Below are 14,109 nucleotides of genomic sequence, written 5' to 3'. Positions count from 1 at the left end.
AGCTCACCTAAAAATTGAATACACTTAATACTTTTTCCATATGATTTTATTTATTGTTGTTTGATTTTTTATCTAAAAAATACAATTCCTTACTTTTTATTTTTTAAAAATATGAAATTTAAAATTTATTATGAAATTTTGAACTCAAAACTTTTAATTAAATAATTATTTATTTAAAGATTTAAATTCATGTTACATTTTAAAACATAGAAAAACTTTACTACTAAAATAGGAATGCATTTAATATGAGCTTGAATTACATTTAAGGGCGGGTCAGAGAGAAGGTGAGGCTCGTGGGAAAGGAGAAGGTCCTTGGGAAAATTGTAAGGGATTGGGAGTTGGGAGGCGTGACCATTAATAGCCGGACCATGCACTTAAACCGCCACATGCAACATTGCCGAAACTACACCAAGAACACTTGATGTCACGCATGCCATTGCCGACCAACCTTCCTTTTAAGGCTCGACCCTTTTAATCATTTCAATAAGTCCTAATTAGCATCTTTAATCTCGGATCAATACCTAAATTTCTATAATTACCACTTTTGCTACTTAGGATCAAGATAAACCGTTTCTAGAATTTATATCCAAAATCCACTTATTATCCAAAATTAATTAATTTATCAATTCAGCTATTAATATTTTTATCTTATATTACTATAGAGATTAATTTTGCACCTTTTTATAATAATTAATATTTTTTTAAAAAATTAACGTTTGATTTAAGGACCTATTCCTATCCGTCATGTACATAGAGTCTCAACTCAATTTGATGTTCTTATTATATTAATCGGGAAAACATATTTAATTTATTAAAATTTTATAAGCATCAAATAAATACTTAGTTATTTTAATACTTTGAAATTTGACATTTATGATTTACATGAATAGAAATAGATGAATTAACAAAATATAAATCATAGAATAAAACATGATAATATTTATTTATCTTTTATATATATATATATATATACACACACACACACGNCTTTATTATATATATATATATATACACACACACACACGACGGAAAAAAAAATCTGTGCTTTCACCTTCATCTCTGTTTTTAACCAGCATAATCAGAGGGGGCCCATGCCTAAAACAGAATGGATTTTTGAGAAGGAATGGATATGTGGGCAGAGAAAGGACACATGGCTTTGCTAAAACTGACCAGAGAAACCTTCAAATTCGAACATATACACACCTTGCGTCAATCCCCTTCCCAATCTTCCCTTTACGCATTCCAGGATTTTCAGTTTTCACAATGCCGGTATCCACTGCAACACTAGGCTCAGTCTCTTTCCTCTCTCGGCTCTTCAACCCTGATGTCTCCTCATTTTCTTGTTTCCTAAACCAATCAAAGCTGTCCAACTTATGTTGCAAGCCTTCTCTTATCAAGAGGCCGCCTTCGTTTTACACTCTCAAAGTCTCTGCTTTCTCTGCTTCTACCAATGCCAAAACGGATAATTCTGAACAAGCTGAAGCCGCTGCCACCGCACTTCTTGACGACTCTGTTTCCTCTGATGCTATTAGACAAGCACGGGTGTGGTTTTACTACTCCTCTACGATTCTTTTTGTTATGTATTTGTGCTTTCTTCCCTCATTGTTTATTATTGGTGATACTTCAACGTGAGTTCTGCTATAAGAAGTCTACATTTATTTAAGTTATGTTGGGCATGAATGTATTATGTTTTTAACTGTTTTGGCAGCATAATTCCGACTAATCAACATAGCTTTTGTAATGGGCTGGTTTTTACTAGTGAAGGAATTTTCCACTTGTTTTGATTTAACTAGTTGGATATGTAATTCAAGTTCTGTGCTTTAATACTTGTGTATACACTCTAATACTTAGTTCCTGCAAAGAAGTAGAGGTCCGCTGATTGGAAGGCAGCCAAGGCGTACTCTCACAGTGGGTTCATCTATGAGGGTAGAGTTGAAGGATTTAATGGTGGAGGTTTGCTGGTTCGCTTTTATTCTCTTGTGGGTTTTCTTCCTTTTCCACAGTTGAGTCCATCACATTCTTGTAAAGGTACTATTTACAGCTTGCTGCTCCTACTTGGTTTTTACGAATTTTGAGCTGTAGTCTCAGAATTTCCATTATTGTAATTTCTCTTTTCTACCACATACCTTTTGCATACAGATTAAATAACACGGGAAGGGAGTAAATTGTATGCTTGGAAATTAATGTGGATTATGGAGTTGAGAAATGTTTATGCTTTCGTTTAAGTAATATCTTATGTTGAAGAAATTTTAGGAAACCGATTTGTGTGCTTTAATTTAACCTGTGATTTCAGTGACCTTCCTGTGAAACTGGAAGCATTCTTTTACTTTGACAAGGCCGAGAAGAACTAGAATGTTAAATAAATTTGTTCATTAACCTGAAGTATCAATTTGCATCTAGACATCTTGATGGCAGCAAATGAACATTTCCAAATACCCTTTATATCTTGACATGGAGTTAAGATTAACTTTCTTCCGAATTCAATTACTTTGTTCTTTTTTTTTCCCCCTCTGTTGTTTCTGTCTTCATGGTCTTTGTGCATTGACTTCATGCAATAGAATATCTCTTCTGCACATCTCATGATTTGTTTATATTTTCATTCAAAATATTTGTTCGTCTGAAAAGATAAGTTTAACTTTAATGTATCTAATTATCTACAGTATGCTAAAAGGAGGTTTAGCATGTGATCAATCAGCTAACTATAAGTATTTCTAGCCTTCTAGGTTGTTACTATATCTAGTGGAACCATGGGTAAAGAGAGTATGGAGTCTAGATGAATAGCTGATGTCATGTTTCTTCTAGGCTTATTTAAAAGAATACTGAGGCAATTAAGGAGATATACTTCTGGTAAATATGTGTCTGCTAAATTTGAAGTAGCATGTGATGACTTATTCATTCTGGAGTATGGATCATTAGAAGGTTCTGGAATTGATATGTCTACTAATTAAAATATGCCTTAGTTTTCACCCTCTTCAGCATTCTAAGAATTGTAGGGAAAGTTTCCAGCTTACTGTACTAGGATTCTGTACTATTGCAAATTGCATTTCACTGTTTTCCATCTATTGTTAAGAATGCTGTTGGGCAGACTCTTCTATTTGCACATTCTTCCTTGGGGAAAGGAGAACCCCATTCCTCATATTGCTTACTTTTCTATTTGGTCAGATTGATTTTTGTACTTCCACTTACATTATCCACTAAAACCTAATCTGTTTCAATTTTTATGATAACATATCATGTAGAACCACGCAAAACTATCCATCAGATTGCCAAAAGTTTGGTTGGTGCACTTCTTTCAGTGAAGGTAATGAGTTTCTTTTGTATTTTATCTTGTGGTGTTAATCATCTTCTTTCATCTCATAAAGGATTAGTTTGTAATCAGTATATACAGAATGTTTAACTTGTTCCTTTTTCCCCTTCTCTTCCATTTTGCCAAATAATTCTTGGGGAGATATGTTTACTCGTAAAAGAGTGCTACATGTGATTTCAGTAATTTAAGTATCTCATCTTATTATTTTAGGTAATCCAAGCTGATGAGGAGACCAGGAAATTGATATTCTCAGAAAAGGAAGCTGTCTGGTCGAAGTTTTCTACAAGAATTAATGTAGGGGATATTTTTGCAGGAAGGGTGGGTTCTGTTGAGGATTATGGTGCCTTTGTTCACTTACGCTTCCCTGATGGTATTTACAGTCTTTGATTTGTATAGCTCTAGTTTTCCTCAGAGTTTTGTTTTTTGGTTTCACAAAGCTTATTATGGGCATTCTTATAACTATGATGCAGGGCTTTATTATCTCACTGGACTAGTACATGTCTCAGAGGTTTCCTGGGATTTAGTTCAGGATGTCAGAGACATCTTGACTGAGGGAGATGATGTTAGAGTGAAGGTTGTTAATATTGATAGGTGAGTTTTCCTTGCTTCAAATCTATGTTATTTCCATTATGCAAATTATTTAATCATTTCAAAAATTTCATAACCAGATCGATATGGCTTATTTATCAAGAATAGTGTAATATTTGTTCCTATATAAGGCAGGTAAGCCTGTGGGTTCTAATAAATTATTTGTGGCGGATTCTTATTCTTTTTTCTTGTCCTCTCGGCTCCCTACATATTATCCTTGTTTGTCTGTAATGCCACTTGCACTGAACTTATATTGAGCTTTTATGCAGGGCCAAGTCAAGGATTACTTTATCAATCAAACAGTTGGAGGAAGACCCACTTTTGGAAACATTGGACAAAGTGATTCCCCAGGTTTGTGAATTGGAGTTGTGATAGATAATCCTCAACCTGAATTTTAGTTTCAATTTCCTTGAGATGAAATAATAATTGTGGTTAACAATGGACTTACACTTCTCAGGATGGTTCAGCTGGTTCTGATTCCTTGACCACAAGCAATGGCAGTACCATTGAACCACTTCCAGGGCTCGACACAATATTCAAAGAGCTTCTGCAGGAAAATGGGTAAGCTTTCACAATGTTTTTTCATTATTGCCCTATATTTGTATTGAACTTTTACCCTTCATCTTGACTGCAGTGGTTACTTTTACTGTGTTATCTGTTTATTCTTTTATATTTCTAAGTATCTTCATGTTGTTTTTCTCAGGTTCCATTAAGTTTCTTTCAAATTTGGGTGTCTTGGTACAATTTTATTCATTTATGCTTGTTTAGTGAGTCAAAATGTCAGGTTTACTTCACCATGCTTACAAGGTCTAGTTTAATGTTATAAATGTCTATGTTATCATCTTCCTTCATATCCATTAAACATTTCCCTGCTACACTTGTGTTCCTATGGTTCTAAGTTCGCAAAATTGTCAGATCTACAATTCTATATGTCCCTATTTCCTTCATATCCATTTAAATTTTAAGGCCTAGTTTGATGCTATGTCTGTCATCGTGTGCATGTGATTTACGAGTTCAGGACCATTACTTGCAAGTTGGAATCTTGATGTTTATAAACCAGAGGTTGTTGTTGCTAGGCCAGTTTTCTTGAAGAAAGTAGATATGTTACTAGAATTGTAGCATCTTTTTTTCGCACCTAATAGTTTATGCAGATACTTATTCTGTAATTATATTCTGGTCCAGTATAGATGATGTACGAATTAGTCGGCAAGGGTTTGAGAAACGGGTAGTCTCACAAGATTTGCAGCTTTGGCTTTCAAATGTGAGTTGCTCTGTTCTTGATCTTACCATGCAGTGCTCATCATCTGTATGCGATCATAATCTTAATATCTAACTGTCATCTGGCTGCAGGCACCACCTAGTGACAATATGTTCACCCTCCTAGCCCGCGCTGGAAGGCAGGTAAATGCATCATATGATCTCTCTCTCTCTCACACACACAGACATAATTTCTGGCATTTACATCATTTTTCTATCGTTCAGGTGCAGGAGATACAACTGACGACATCCCTTGATCAAGAAGGTATTAAGAAGGCATTACAACGAGTACTGGAACGTGTTCCGTGATTTAAGTTTCAGGCTGCAGTCTATCATATATCCTTTTATATGGGGATTTTTTGTACCTTTTTTTTTGTTTTCCTTTTCAATGCTTATTTTGCACAAAAATTCATAGGCGCTCATTCTCTAAGCTGTATATCATGTTAATAGTTTATATTTTAGACATTTAACCATATATCCTTCTAAATCATGTATAAGAAAAGATTGGTCTATATGAAAGTTTTTCTTTCATTTTATTTTCTATTTTTTTATATAAAAAAAATACATCAGTGGGAGGATCCACCCATATAGGAGACCCAAAGGTTCAAGAGCATTACAATTAAAGATAAAAACAACACCTTGTGGCAATACAAAGGCATTACGTAAATGATAATCAGTAAAGCTCAACACGAAGTGGATCTGAAACACCAAAGACTAGCTATCCCGATAGTCTTAGCTGGAGATGGAGGCATTACCACTAGGCTGAAAACATGGAGTTCTTATCAACCCCAAACTTAATAAGAAATCCGTAAAAGAGTCGGCTTTTCTTATGATATGTACAAGGGATACTGTACCAAGTATCTGTCTGACCGTGTCAAATTCATTGAAAATATGTCATTTTTTGCGTGCTCTCTGGTGCGTGTTATGTACCCAAAACAATGGAATCATAGAATCAGATTCAATAATTAGTTTTAAGCCTCAATATGGGGAGGAGGAGAAAGGCGCAAGGCATGTATACCAGAGTTGGAATCGTGTATACCAGGAAGCCCAAAGAAAACCTCAACGATATAACCATCACAATTCCGTAATATTTCACCACATACTGTCGGGTCAGGTTTGCCATGAGATACCAAGCTTCGTGTGGAGGGGGTTTGCTTAGTGAATGCATTCCATGGCTCCATCCACCAATCAGTATCATTAATTGATGCAACCCCATCACAAACTCGTATCCAAAATAAGAAATGAATTTTAACAAGAAAAAAAAAATTCAAACCATCCCATATCTGTTGTTGAGAACGTAGTCATAGCGCCCCAACCAAGAGACCAAAGTCTTGCACCACCCATCACGTCCACAAGCTCCCCACCATCAAATTTTTAATTTGTATAAAAAAATTCATTTCATCAATTTAATTATTAAATCTTCTGTAAACTTATAAGATGAAAGTTACATGCAAGCATCACTTGATTTTTTATATTAGTTAAACTGACGAGAGGAAAACTTTTATAATATAATTTGAAAATTGGAAAACAAAAATTAACAAATCTAATGGGGGGATGACAAGAAACTCAAATAATATCAAATAATAATTTTATCGCATATTAATCACAAAAATCCCAATAGTTATTAGGACACTGCTCGGAGACACGCAACTTCCTTGAGTAGTCTATGAGTTGGTCGTTAACGGATCTCTTTCTCCACAAGTACATGGTGAGAGTGAGGAATTCCCAATTAGATAGAAAATGTAGCTGTGAATTTGCAATAGAAATGCTTTGGCATATTTACATAAAATCTATCTTCACAGAACTTATGGATGATGAATACAAAGCAAATTAGGTGTCAGATTTTGGGACTTTATGATGATCTTCTTTAATTTGGTGTTTGTGCTGTATATTTTTAGCTCAATTTTCAATCATTTAAAACCTTTCAAGTTTCTTCCAATGCAGCATGAGTTTATGAAACAAATTTCTTGGCCTATCTACCATGTTGGCAATTGAGAGAAAAAAAAATGCAAGATTGTTTGTATATATCTGAATACGGTTAAAGATTAAAATCCATCAACAACATGTGTTGAGACAATTGTAACATTTAATGTTTTAATGAAACTTAATCTAATCCCTCAAATTTATCTTAAGAAAAATCAATCGCTTGATAACTTTGTGAACCATAGGATAAAGCAGATGACTTTGGAGATATATAAACTGGCAATAAACGGGGCCAAAAGCAGTTTGCCCTTTTCACTTTAACTTTTTTTTTTTTATATAAAATTTTTTGGTCCAATTAAACTCTCGTGAAAAAACTTTTCCAGGTCAGGCATTTGGTTGTTTAAACTTCCACATTTCACTAAAATAATCTTAAACGTACTTTGCTTTATTTTTTGTTTAATTTTTTTTTTTTTGAAAAGCAACCAATAAAGGTGGTAAGGATGTGAGGAGGGATTTGTTTAATTATTTTAATGTTCCATTTTCCTATCCCCACCCTATGGATATGTTGAAGAAACACAAAGAAAATATGGTTCCTCTCAACATCCATCAATGATGGACCTAAATTAAGTTATATTTTATATTTGGAAACTTTAGTACCTTAACAGCTAAGATTACCATAATTTACTTTATTTGAGGTTTGGTTGCCATCCTTTTCTTCTATACATGGATATGTAATTGCTGCTCTGAAATTGGTCAAAGCATTTGTCCTTGGTCACATTTCGGCTTCTCCCTCCCAACCATACTCCACATAAATCAAAAGACTTATATATATATATATATATATATATATATATATTTTACACTGATATAAACAAAGGTTTTCGGGTGCAATGCATGAAAAATGTGATTTTTTCCTTTTACAAAGAAATTAAGTGACTTTTGACTTCATGTGGTTCTGGAAGTCAATATGCACTTGCTTTCTCAAAGTTGCTGTGTTGAAATACACTGACATGCATTCCTTAGCCACAACATTCTTCAACGTGTTTCCATTCATTGTTTGTTTCTTTCCTTTAATTATGCTACTTCTACTAGATTCCATGCCGCATGTGGTCAAATTTTAATTCCATAAAGTTTTAATTGGAAAAACAACTTATAATATAATTATTATAATGAAAAGACAAATGAGATGAGTTTGTTGTTATTGTTGTTCTTTCTTAAAAAAAAAAAGAAATTGAGTGAAAAATAAGAACACAAGCTTAAAACTTTTATTATGATCAAGGTAATTGTGAGAGTAAATTATTAACTAATATGTGATAATTTCAATTTAATGATTTTTTTCCATTTGCTTGAAATCTACCCATTTTATCAAACATGTAAACATGTGTATCTTTACAAGCTCCACGTGAGAAATTTCATCCATATTCTATTGTTCTAATTTTTATCCACAAGTTTCTTCCCATTATGTATATAATACTAAATTTTCTTTGCATTCTTGAATTCCCGGTCTCTTGTACTGTTCTGGTTTCTACTCTCTTGTTGTAATTTAACTCGATTAAGCTAGCTGTGGAAATGCTCGTCATTGCAATAATAGCAGTATCTTTGCCTGTTTCAGCCTTGCGTCGAATCATTTGCTTTTATCACCTTGGGCTCTCTTTACCTCCATATATTCCTTCCTTTTTGATCGAGCACGTTGTAAAGGGGCAATCAACATTCCTTGTAATTATTCAAGTTTGGTGGGCTGAATATTCTATCAACGAGCATGCAATTATCTATCGATTTTCCTCTATTAAAAATTTGGAATATGCGTCTCGCATTTCCAGCTAACTAGATCTGTTTCTTTCAATAAACAATGTTAGTGGCTCCGAAGTGGGAAACGGAAGTGCAGGAGCTGAGAAATTTCGTTGAAACTTGAACGTATGTAAGTACGCCAGGCCATTCAACTAATTCACCCAAATAATTAATCTTCATTTCCCTCAGAGAAAGAAACAAATCCAAGGAGGGAGAAAGCAAGAATGGGTATTCACTCGGTGCTTTACTCCGTCTTGCTATTTTGGCTAATACAAGCAGGAGCATCGCAAGACGGCCGTGGTTGTGTGGAAACATGTGGGAAGATTATTATTCCATACCCATTCGGGATTAAACCCGGCTGCTACACAAATACGTGGTTTAGAGTAACTTGCAATGAAACTGTCAACGGGCAAAAGCCTTTCATCAATCGCATCAATCTGGAGCTGCTGGGTTCGTACTCGACACGCAACGCGATCGTCAACGGTCCAGTAACTTATGTCAACTGCGGTAATAAAGATAATAAGGGTGCCGCCACTAGTGTCAACCTAACAGGGACTCCATTTTTCTTCCCACGTAGATTCAACATGTTAGGGTCTCTGGGTTGCGGCAATTTGGCTACGTTTTCTAATCAAACCGATCCTATTGGTGGCTGCATACAACCAAGATGTGGCGACGTGGCTTCTAAAGTTGGCTGCTACGCCCTATTTTCTGAAAATCTAACTTCCTATACTGCAAACATGACAAGGTTTTATCCTGCTAATAAGGACAGCAACAGATGCAGTTCTGTTTTCATGTTTGACTGGGGCATGCTGGATCTAGATTTGGCGCTTCCCCATGAAATAAACATTGATACGACACATGTTCCTGCAACGTTGGAGTGGAACCCCGTCAAATGCGATTTGGAAGGTCACTAACTATTCACTTTCACTATTCGCTAGCAGTAATGTCTCTTTATTTCTGCTTCGATTTTCATTTTTTTAATTTACTCAGAACAGAAATGTTTGTGAATTTGTTTTCCTTGATGCTTACTTTGCAATTTAATTCTTCTTACTAAGCAGCCACATTATGCCAAGAACCAAGCGCAGTACCTCATAAGCCTAACTGTACAAAAAAATGTGGAAATGTTGAAATTACATACCCATTTGGTATGGAAGCCAGCTGTTATATGAATGATTGGTTCAGAGTAACATGCAATGAAACCACAGGTGGACCAAAGCCTTTCATAAGTAGAATCAATCTGCCACTACTCTCTGTTTCATTTTTCGAAGGCAGCGTTCTGGTCAACAATTCAGTAACATATTTCAACTGCCGCAACAAGGAAAACAGTGGGGTTAGTGTCAACCTAACGGGCAGCCCCTTTTTCTTCTCAAATATCAAGAATAGATTCGGGGCTACAGGTTGCGGTAGTTTGGCTGCTATGTTTCTCAATAGTGGAACTGATGTTTATACTGTTGGTGGCTGCCTGCTACCCCGTTGTAGTAATACTATGACTTCCAACGGTGGCTGCCTTATGCTAATTCCTCCGCGCCTCCGTTCTTTTGTTCCAAAAATGAAAGAGATTTATCCTAGTAATGGCAGCAACAGATCATGCGGATCTGCTTTCATGATTGACTTAAGTTTGTTGGATTCATATGGCACCTCCTTTCGAGACCCCCATGAGATAAGCAGTATGACGCAAGTTCCTACAACACTCCAATGGGCCACACCAAAATTAGGGCTATGTGAGTTGAGAGAAGGTTCAAGTATCTCTTGTAGTCCTGATGGTCAATATTGTTGGACAGCCTTGAGTTCCGAGCATCTATGTGTTTGCAGCAACACCGACTTCAACATAGAAGACAATTACTCTATGGATGGCTGCGGTGGTAAGCACATATACATGCCTTCCTATATAAATAATTTTTTGATAAGCCACTTGTGAATTTCATTAGTGAAAGATCTTAAAATTTCATCTCTTTTTATTTTAAATACTTATCAATGACAAGATGTTTTCTAAAAACTTTGAATGAAGTATTTTGTAAATATATATTTTGTAAAATTTAACTAATAAAAGATACTTTTAATAATAGAGTTAAAGTTGAAAAAAAATTTAATTAAAACAAAATCAACATAGATAGAGGGAGTATAAGAATATTCCTTGCTTGGAAATATATGAAAATTTTCACTAAACTTAAAAAAAAAACACTAGATATGAATATAATTGGTATTTATTAATTAACATATTTTTATGTGAATATAACTTTATTTTATTCAATTCATAAATGACAGAAGCAGGCAAATGTCGATATTTAAAATATAGGAACTGTCACATACTTTGTTTGAATGCTCCTGGCAACTATTGTTCGTCGCCATGCCCTGATACATACGTATACAATAGTACTGAAGATATGTGCAAGCCAATAGAACATAATTCACCAACATATCTGGCCAAAAAATCTCGGGAGTGGGCAATTATTATAGGTGCGTGTTAAATTCACTTTCTAATAGATTGAAAATATATATGAACCATGTTGAAATATATTTATGATTTTTAATTCTTGTTTGAAATTAATTTTTGTACTTTCATCTTATATATATTTGAGTTGTACAGGTTGTAGCACAAGTATTGGGACACTGTTTCTACTCCTTAGTACATGGCGTATGTACAAAGTACTGAAAAGAAGAAAAAATATCAAGCTTAAGCAGAAATACTTTAAAAGGAATGGAGGTTTACTGCTACAACAGCAATTAACCAGCAATGATGGTAATGTTGAAAACATAAGGTTGTTTACTTCAAAGGAGTTAGAAAAGGCCACAGATTACTATAACGAGAATCGAATCCTTGGTCATGGAGGTCAAGGAATTGTTTACAAAGGAATGCTAACGGATGGAAGCATTGTAGCTATTAAGAAGTCTAAAATGGTGGAAAAGGAGAAATTAGATGAAATGAAGCTTCAACAATTCATCAATGAGGTGATAATTTTATCACGAATTAACCATAGAAATGTGGTTAAACTTTTAGGATGTTGCCTAGAAATAGAAGTCCCTTTGTTAGTGTATGAGTTTGTCTCAAATGGAACGCTCTCTCAACTCATACATGACAAAAATGAAGAATTTCCACTGACATGGGAAATGCGTCTACGAATTGCAACAGAAATTGCGAATGCTTTATCTTATTTGCATTCAGCTGCTTCTGTCCCTATTTATCATCGAGACATAAAATCTAGCAATATACTTTTGGATGATAAATATAGAGCGAAAGTGTCAGATTTTGGAATTTCAAAATCAATTGCACTTGACCAGACTCATTTGACCACTCGAGTACAAGGAACTTTCGGATATTTGGATCCGGAGTACTTTCGATCAAGTCAATTTACAGAGAAAAGCGATGTTTATAGTTTTGGAGTTGTTCTTGTTGAACTTTTAACGGGACAAAAACCTGTCTCCTCAACACAATCAGAGGAAGTAAGAAGCTTGGTACCTTTTTTTCTGCTTTCCATAAAGGAGAATTCCGTATTTGATATTCTCGATCCACAAGTAATGAATGATGGTCCACAAGAAGAGATCATAGCAGTTGCTAAGCTAGCAAAAAGATGCTTGAACCTTAATGGACAGAAAAGGCCCACAATGAAACAAGTTGCAACGGAGTTGGAGCGGATTAAAGTGTCAGAAGATGCTAATGTCATTCAACAAAGTGATGCTGAAGATTCTGACATAGATGACACGATTGAACCTTGGGTTGTGGCTTCTTGTTCAACTAATTTACCATCAAATGCATAATCTAGCTTTCAACATTTCTTAAACAATCTTTCTTTGGTGTGTACTCTTTGTAATATATCTTCTTCGTGTTTAGTAAAGGTCATCCTTCTTCTAAATTAACCTATTTTTACCTCATTTTTTCTTCCTAATGTATTAATTTAACCTTAATATTAATATGAATTCCTTCTTTGCCTTTTGAGTGGTGCCAAGGGTTTTATGTTTATTTTACCAAGATTTGAAATTGTGCTGTGTTTTCTGGTTTGTGATTGGAAGCAGGGTGCATGTTCGCGTCATGAATAGGCCTTATTGGAATGGCTTGTTTTTCATCCGTTGCCAGATGCACAAGGTTTCCATTGAAGGTAAAGGGTTTGAAGTTGTAGGCTACTTTTTCAGTTGTATAGGTAGGTGACTCTCTGGTCATGGGAGTCTGTTTTAATGTGTGATATATTTGTTGTTCTGTACAATAAAGAGAAATTTTGTTGTAGTAGGATGATCATGGTTTGTCTTTCGGCTCCTTTCGTTATGCTTGGGAGCAGGTCATTAGTTTCCTTGGGGATTGTGCTTGATCCTATTGGCAACCCAACGATTTTTTAGATTTTGTTCTCTCTATAGGCAGGAGAAGCCATGGAGGGTATGTCCTGCAATAAAATATTTCTTGATGCTTTAAAATCTTTCTCTTTTTTTTTTTTTAAAATTCATATGTATCTAGGAACAGAGGAATCAATTGACCATCTATGTGAAGCTTACAAAAGGATTTTGCCCTAGTTTACAATAGTAGAGTAAAACAGTTCAAAATCTTCTTATATAGAGTAAAACAGTTCAAAATCTTCTTATATAGCTTACTCCGAGAATTGCTATACCAAACTAGAAATTCCCTAACCCTTTGTGACAAATAAAATGATTCAAAAGAATGGAGTCAAAAAAACCTTACTTTTCGTTAATAAGATAAAGACATGTATATATATATATATATACATGAGTTGATTGGAGTGCAAGTAAAGTAAATAAGATAAAATAAAGTTTCTAATCCTAAATTTCTTTGGAGTGCAAGTAAAGAAAAGGCTTAACAAGAAAAGATTATAAAAATGAATAAATCCCATAAATAAAAGATCCCCCAATACTCCCTCTCAAGTTGGAGCATGAAGAGTACAAATGCCCAACTTGACCAATAGTTTATGAAATCAATCGTACCCAAGTGTTTTAGTGAATATATTAACCAATTGATTTTGTGATGAAATAATATGAGTAATAATAGCTTAAGACTGAATGTGCTGTCGGATAAAATAGCAATCTATTTCTATGTGCTTCGTTCATTCGTGGAAGAATGGATTGGTTGCGATGTGAATAACAGCTTAATTGTCACAGAACAAGGAAATCAGTGCAGTGGGTGTCACTCCAAGATCTCATAAGAGTCATATCAGCCAAATGATCTCACTAGTGATGGTGGCCATGGCTCGGTATTCAGCCTTAGTGGAAGAATGAGAAATCACCATTTGTTTCTTGGATTGTCA

At 34.8% G+C, this 14,109-nt stretch overlaps 2 protein-coding genes across 3 annotated transcripts; both read left to right on the top strand.

Annotated features, from left to right (window-relative positions):
* Positions 1,163-5,664, top strand: LOC18602595 (30S ribosomal protein S1). Of its 2 annotated transcripts, XM_007034078.2 has the most exons (10): positions 1,165-1,542; positions 1,869-2,028; positions 3,240-3,301; positions 3,518-3,677; positions 3,778-3,898; positions 4,165-4,246; positions 4,353-4,456; positions 5,078-5,156; positions 5,246-5,296; positions 5,378-5,664. In XM_007034078.2, exons 1-10 carry the CDS (start codon positions 1,264-1,266, stop codon positions 5,459-5,461), a joined length of 1,182 nt encoding a protein of 393 aa, XP_007034140.1. In that variant the 5' UTR covers positions 1,165-1,263; the 3' UTR covers positions 5,462-5,664. The 2 variants fall into 2 exon arrangements, with proteins under 2 accessions (XP_017975519.1, XP_007034140.1); XM_018120030.1 differs by lacking the exons at positions 5,246-5,296; positions 5,378-5,664 and having other exon boundaries at positions 1,163-1,542; positions 5,083-5,157.
* Positions 5,819-12,619, top strand: LOC18602594 (wall-associated receptor kinase-like 8). Its single transcript, XM_018119088.1, has 5 exons — positions 5,819-5,900; positions 9,053-9,769; positions 9,922-10,725; positions 11,129-11,320; positions 11,451-12,619. Exons 1-5 carry the CDS (start codon positions 5,819-5,821, stop codon positions 12,617-12,619), a joined length of 2,964 nt encoding a protein of 987 aa, XP_017974577.1.

Source organism: Theobroma cacao, chromosome 4 (assembly GCF_000208745.1).
Source record: "Theobroma cacao cultivar B97-61/B2 chromosome 4, Criollo_cocoa_genome_V2, whole genome shotgun sequence".
In the NCBI taxonomy this organism is placed as follows: domain Eukaryota; kingdom Viridiplantae; phylum Streptophyta; class Magnoliopsida; order Malvales; family Malvaceae; genus Theobroma; species Theobroma cacao.
Note: the sequence above shows the minus strand (reverse complement) of the source record. Positions and strands in the feature narration are given on the sequence as shown.

Bases quoted from the DNA above. Each gene is read 5' to 3' on its own strand.
- LOC18602595 (XM_007034078.2), top strand. From the start codon at position 1,264: ATGCCGGTATCCACTGCAACACTAGGCTCAGTCTCTTTCCTCTCTCGG. The intron at 3,302-3,517 runs GTAATGAGTTTC...TTATTATTTTAG, and splicing joins GTGCACTTCTTTCAGTGAAG to GTAATCCAAGCTGATGAGGA. The intron at 4,247-4,352 runs GTTTGTGAATTG...TACACTTCTCAG, and splicing joins TGGACAAAGTGATTCCCCAG to GATGGTTCAGCTGGTTCTGA.
- LOC18602594 (XM_018119088.1), top strand. From the start codon at position 5,819: ATGATAATCAGTAAAGCTCAACACGAAGTGGATCTGAAACACCAAAGA. The intron at 9,770-9,921 runs GTCACTAACTAT...CTTACTAAGCAG, and splicing joins CGTCAAATGCGATTTGGAAG to CCACATTATGCCAAGAACCA. The intron at 10,726-11,128 runs GTAAGCACATAT...CATAAATGACAG, and splicing joins CTCTATGGATGGCTGCGGTG to AAGCAGGCAAATGTCGATAT.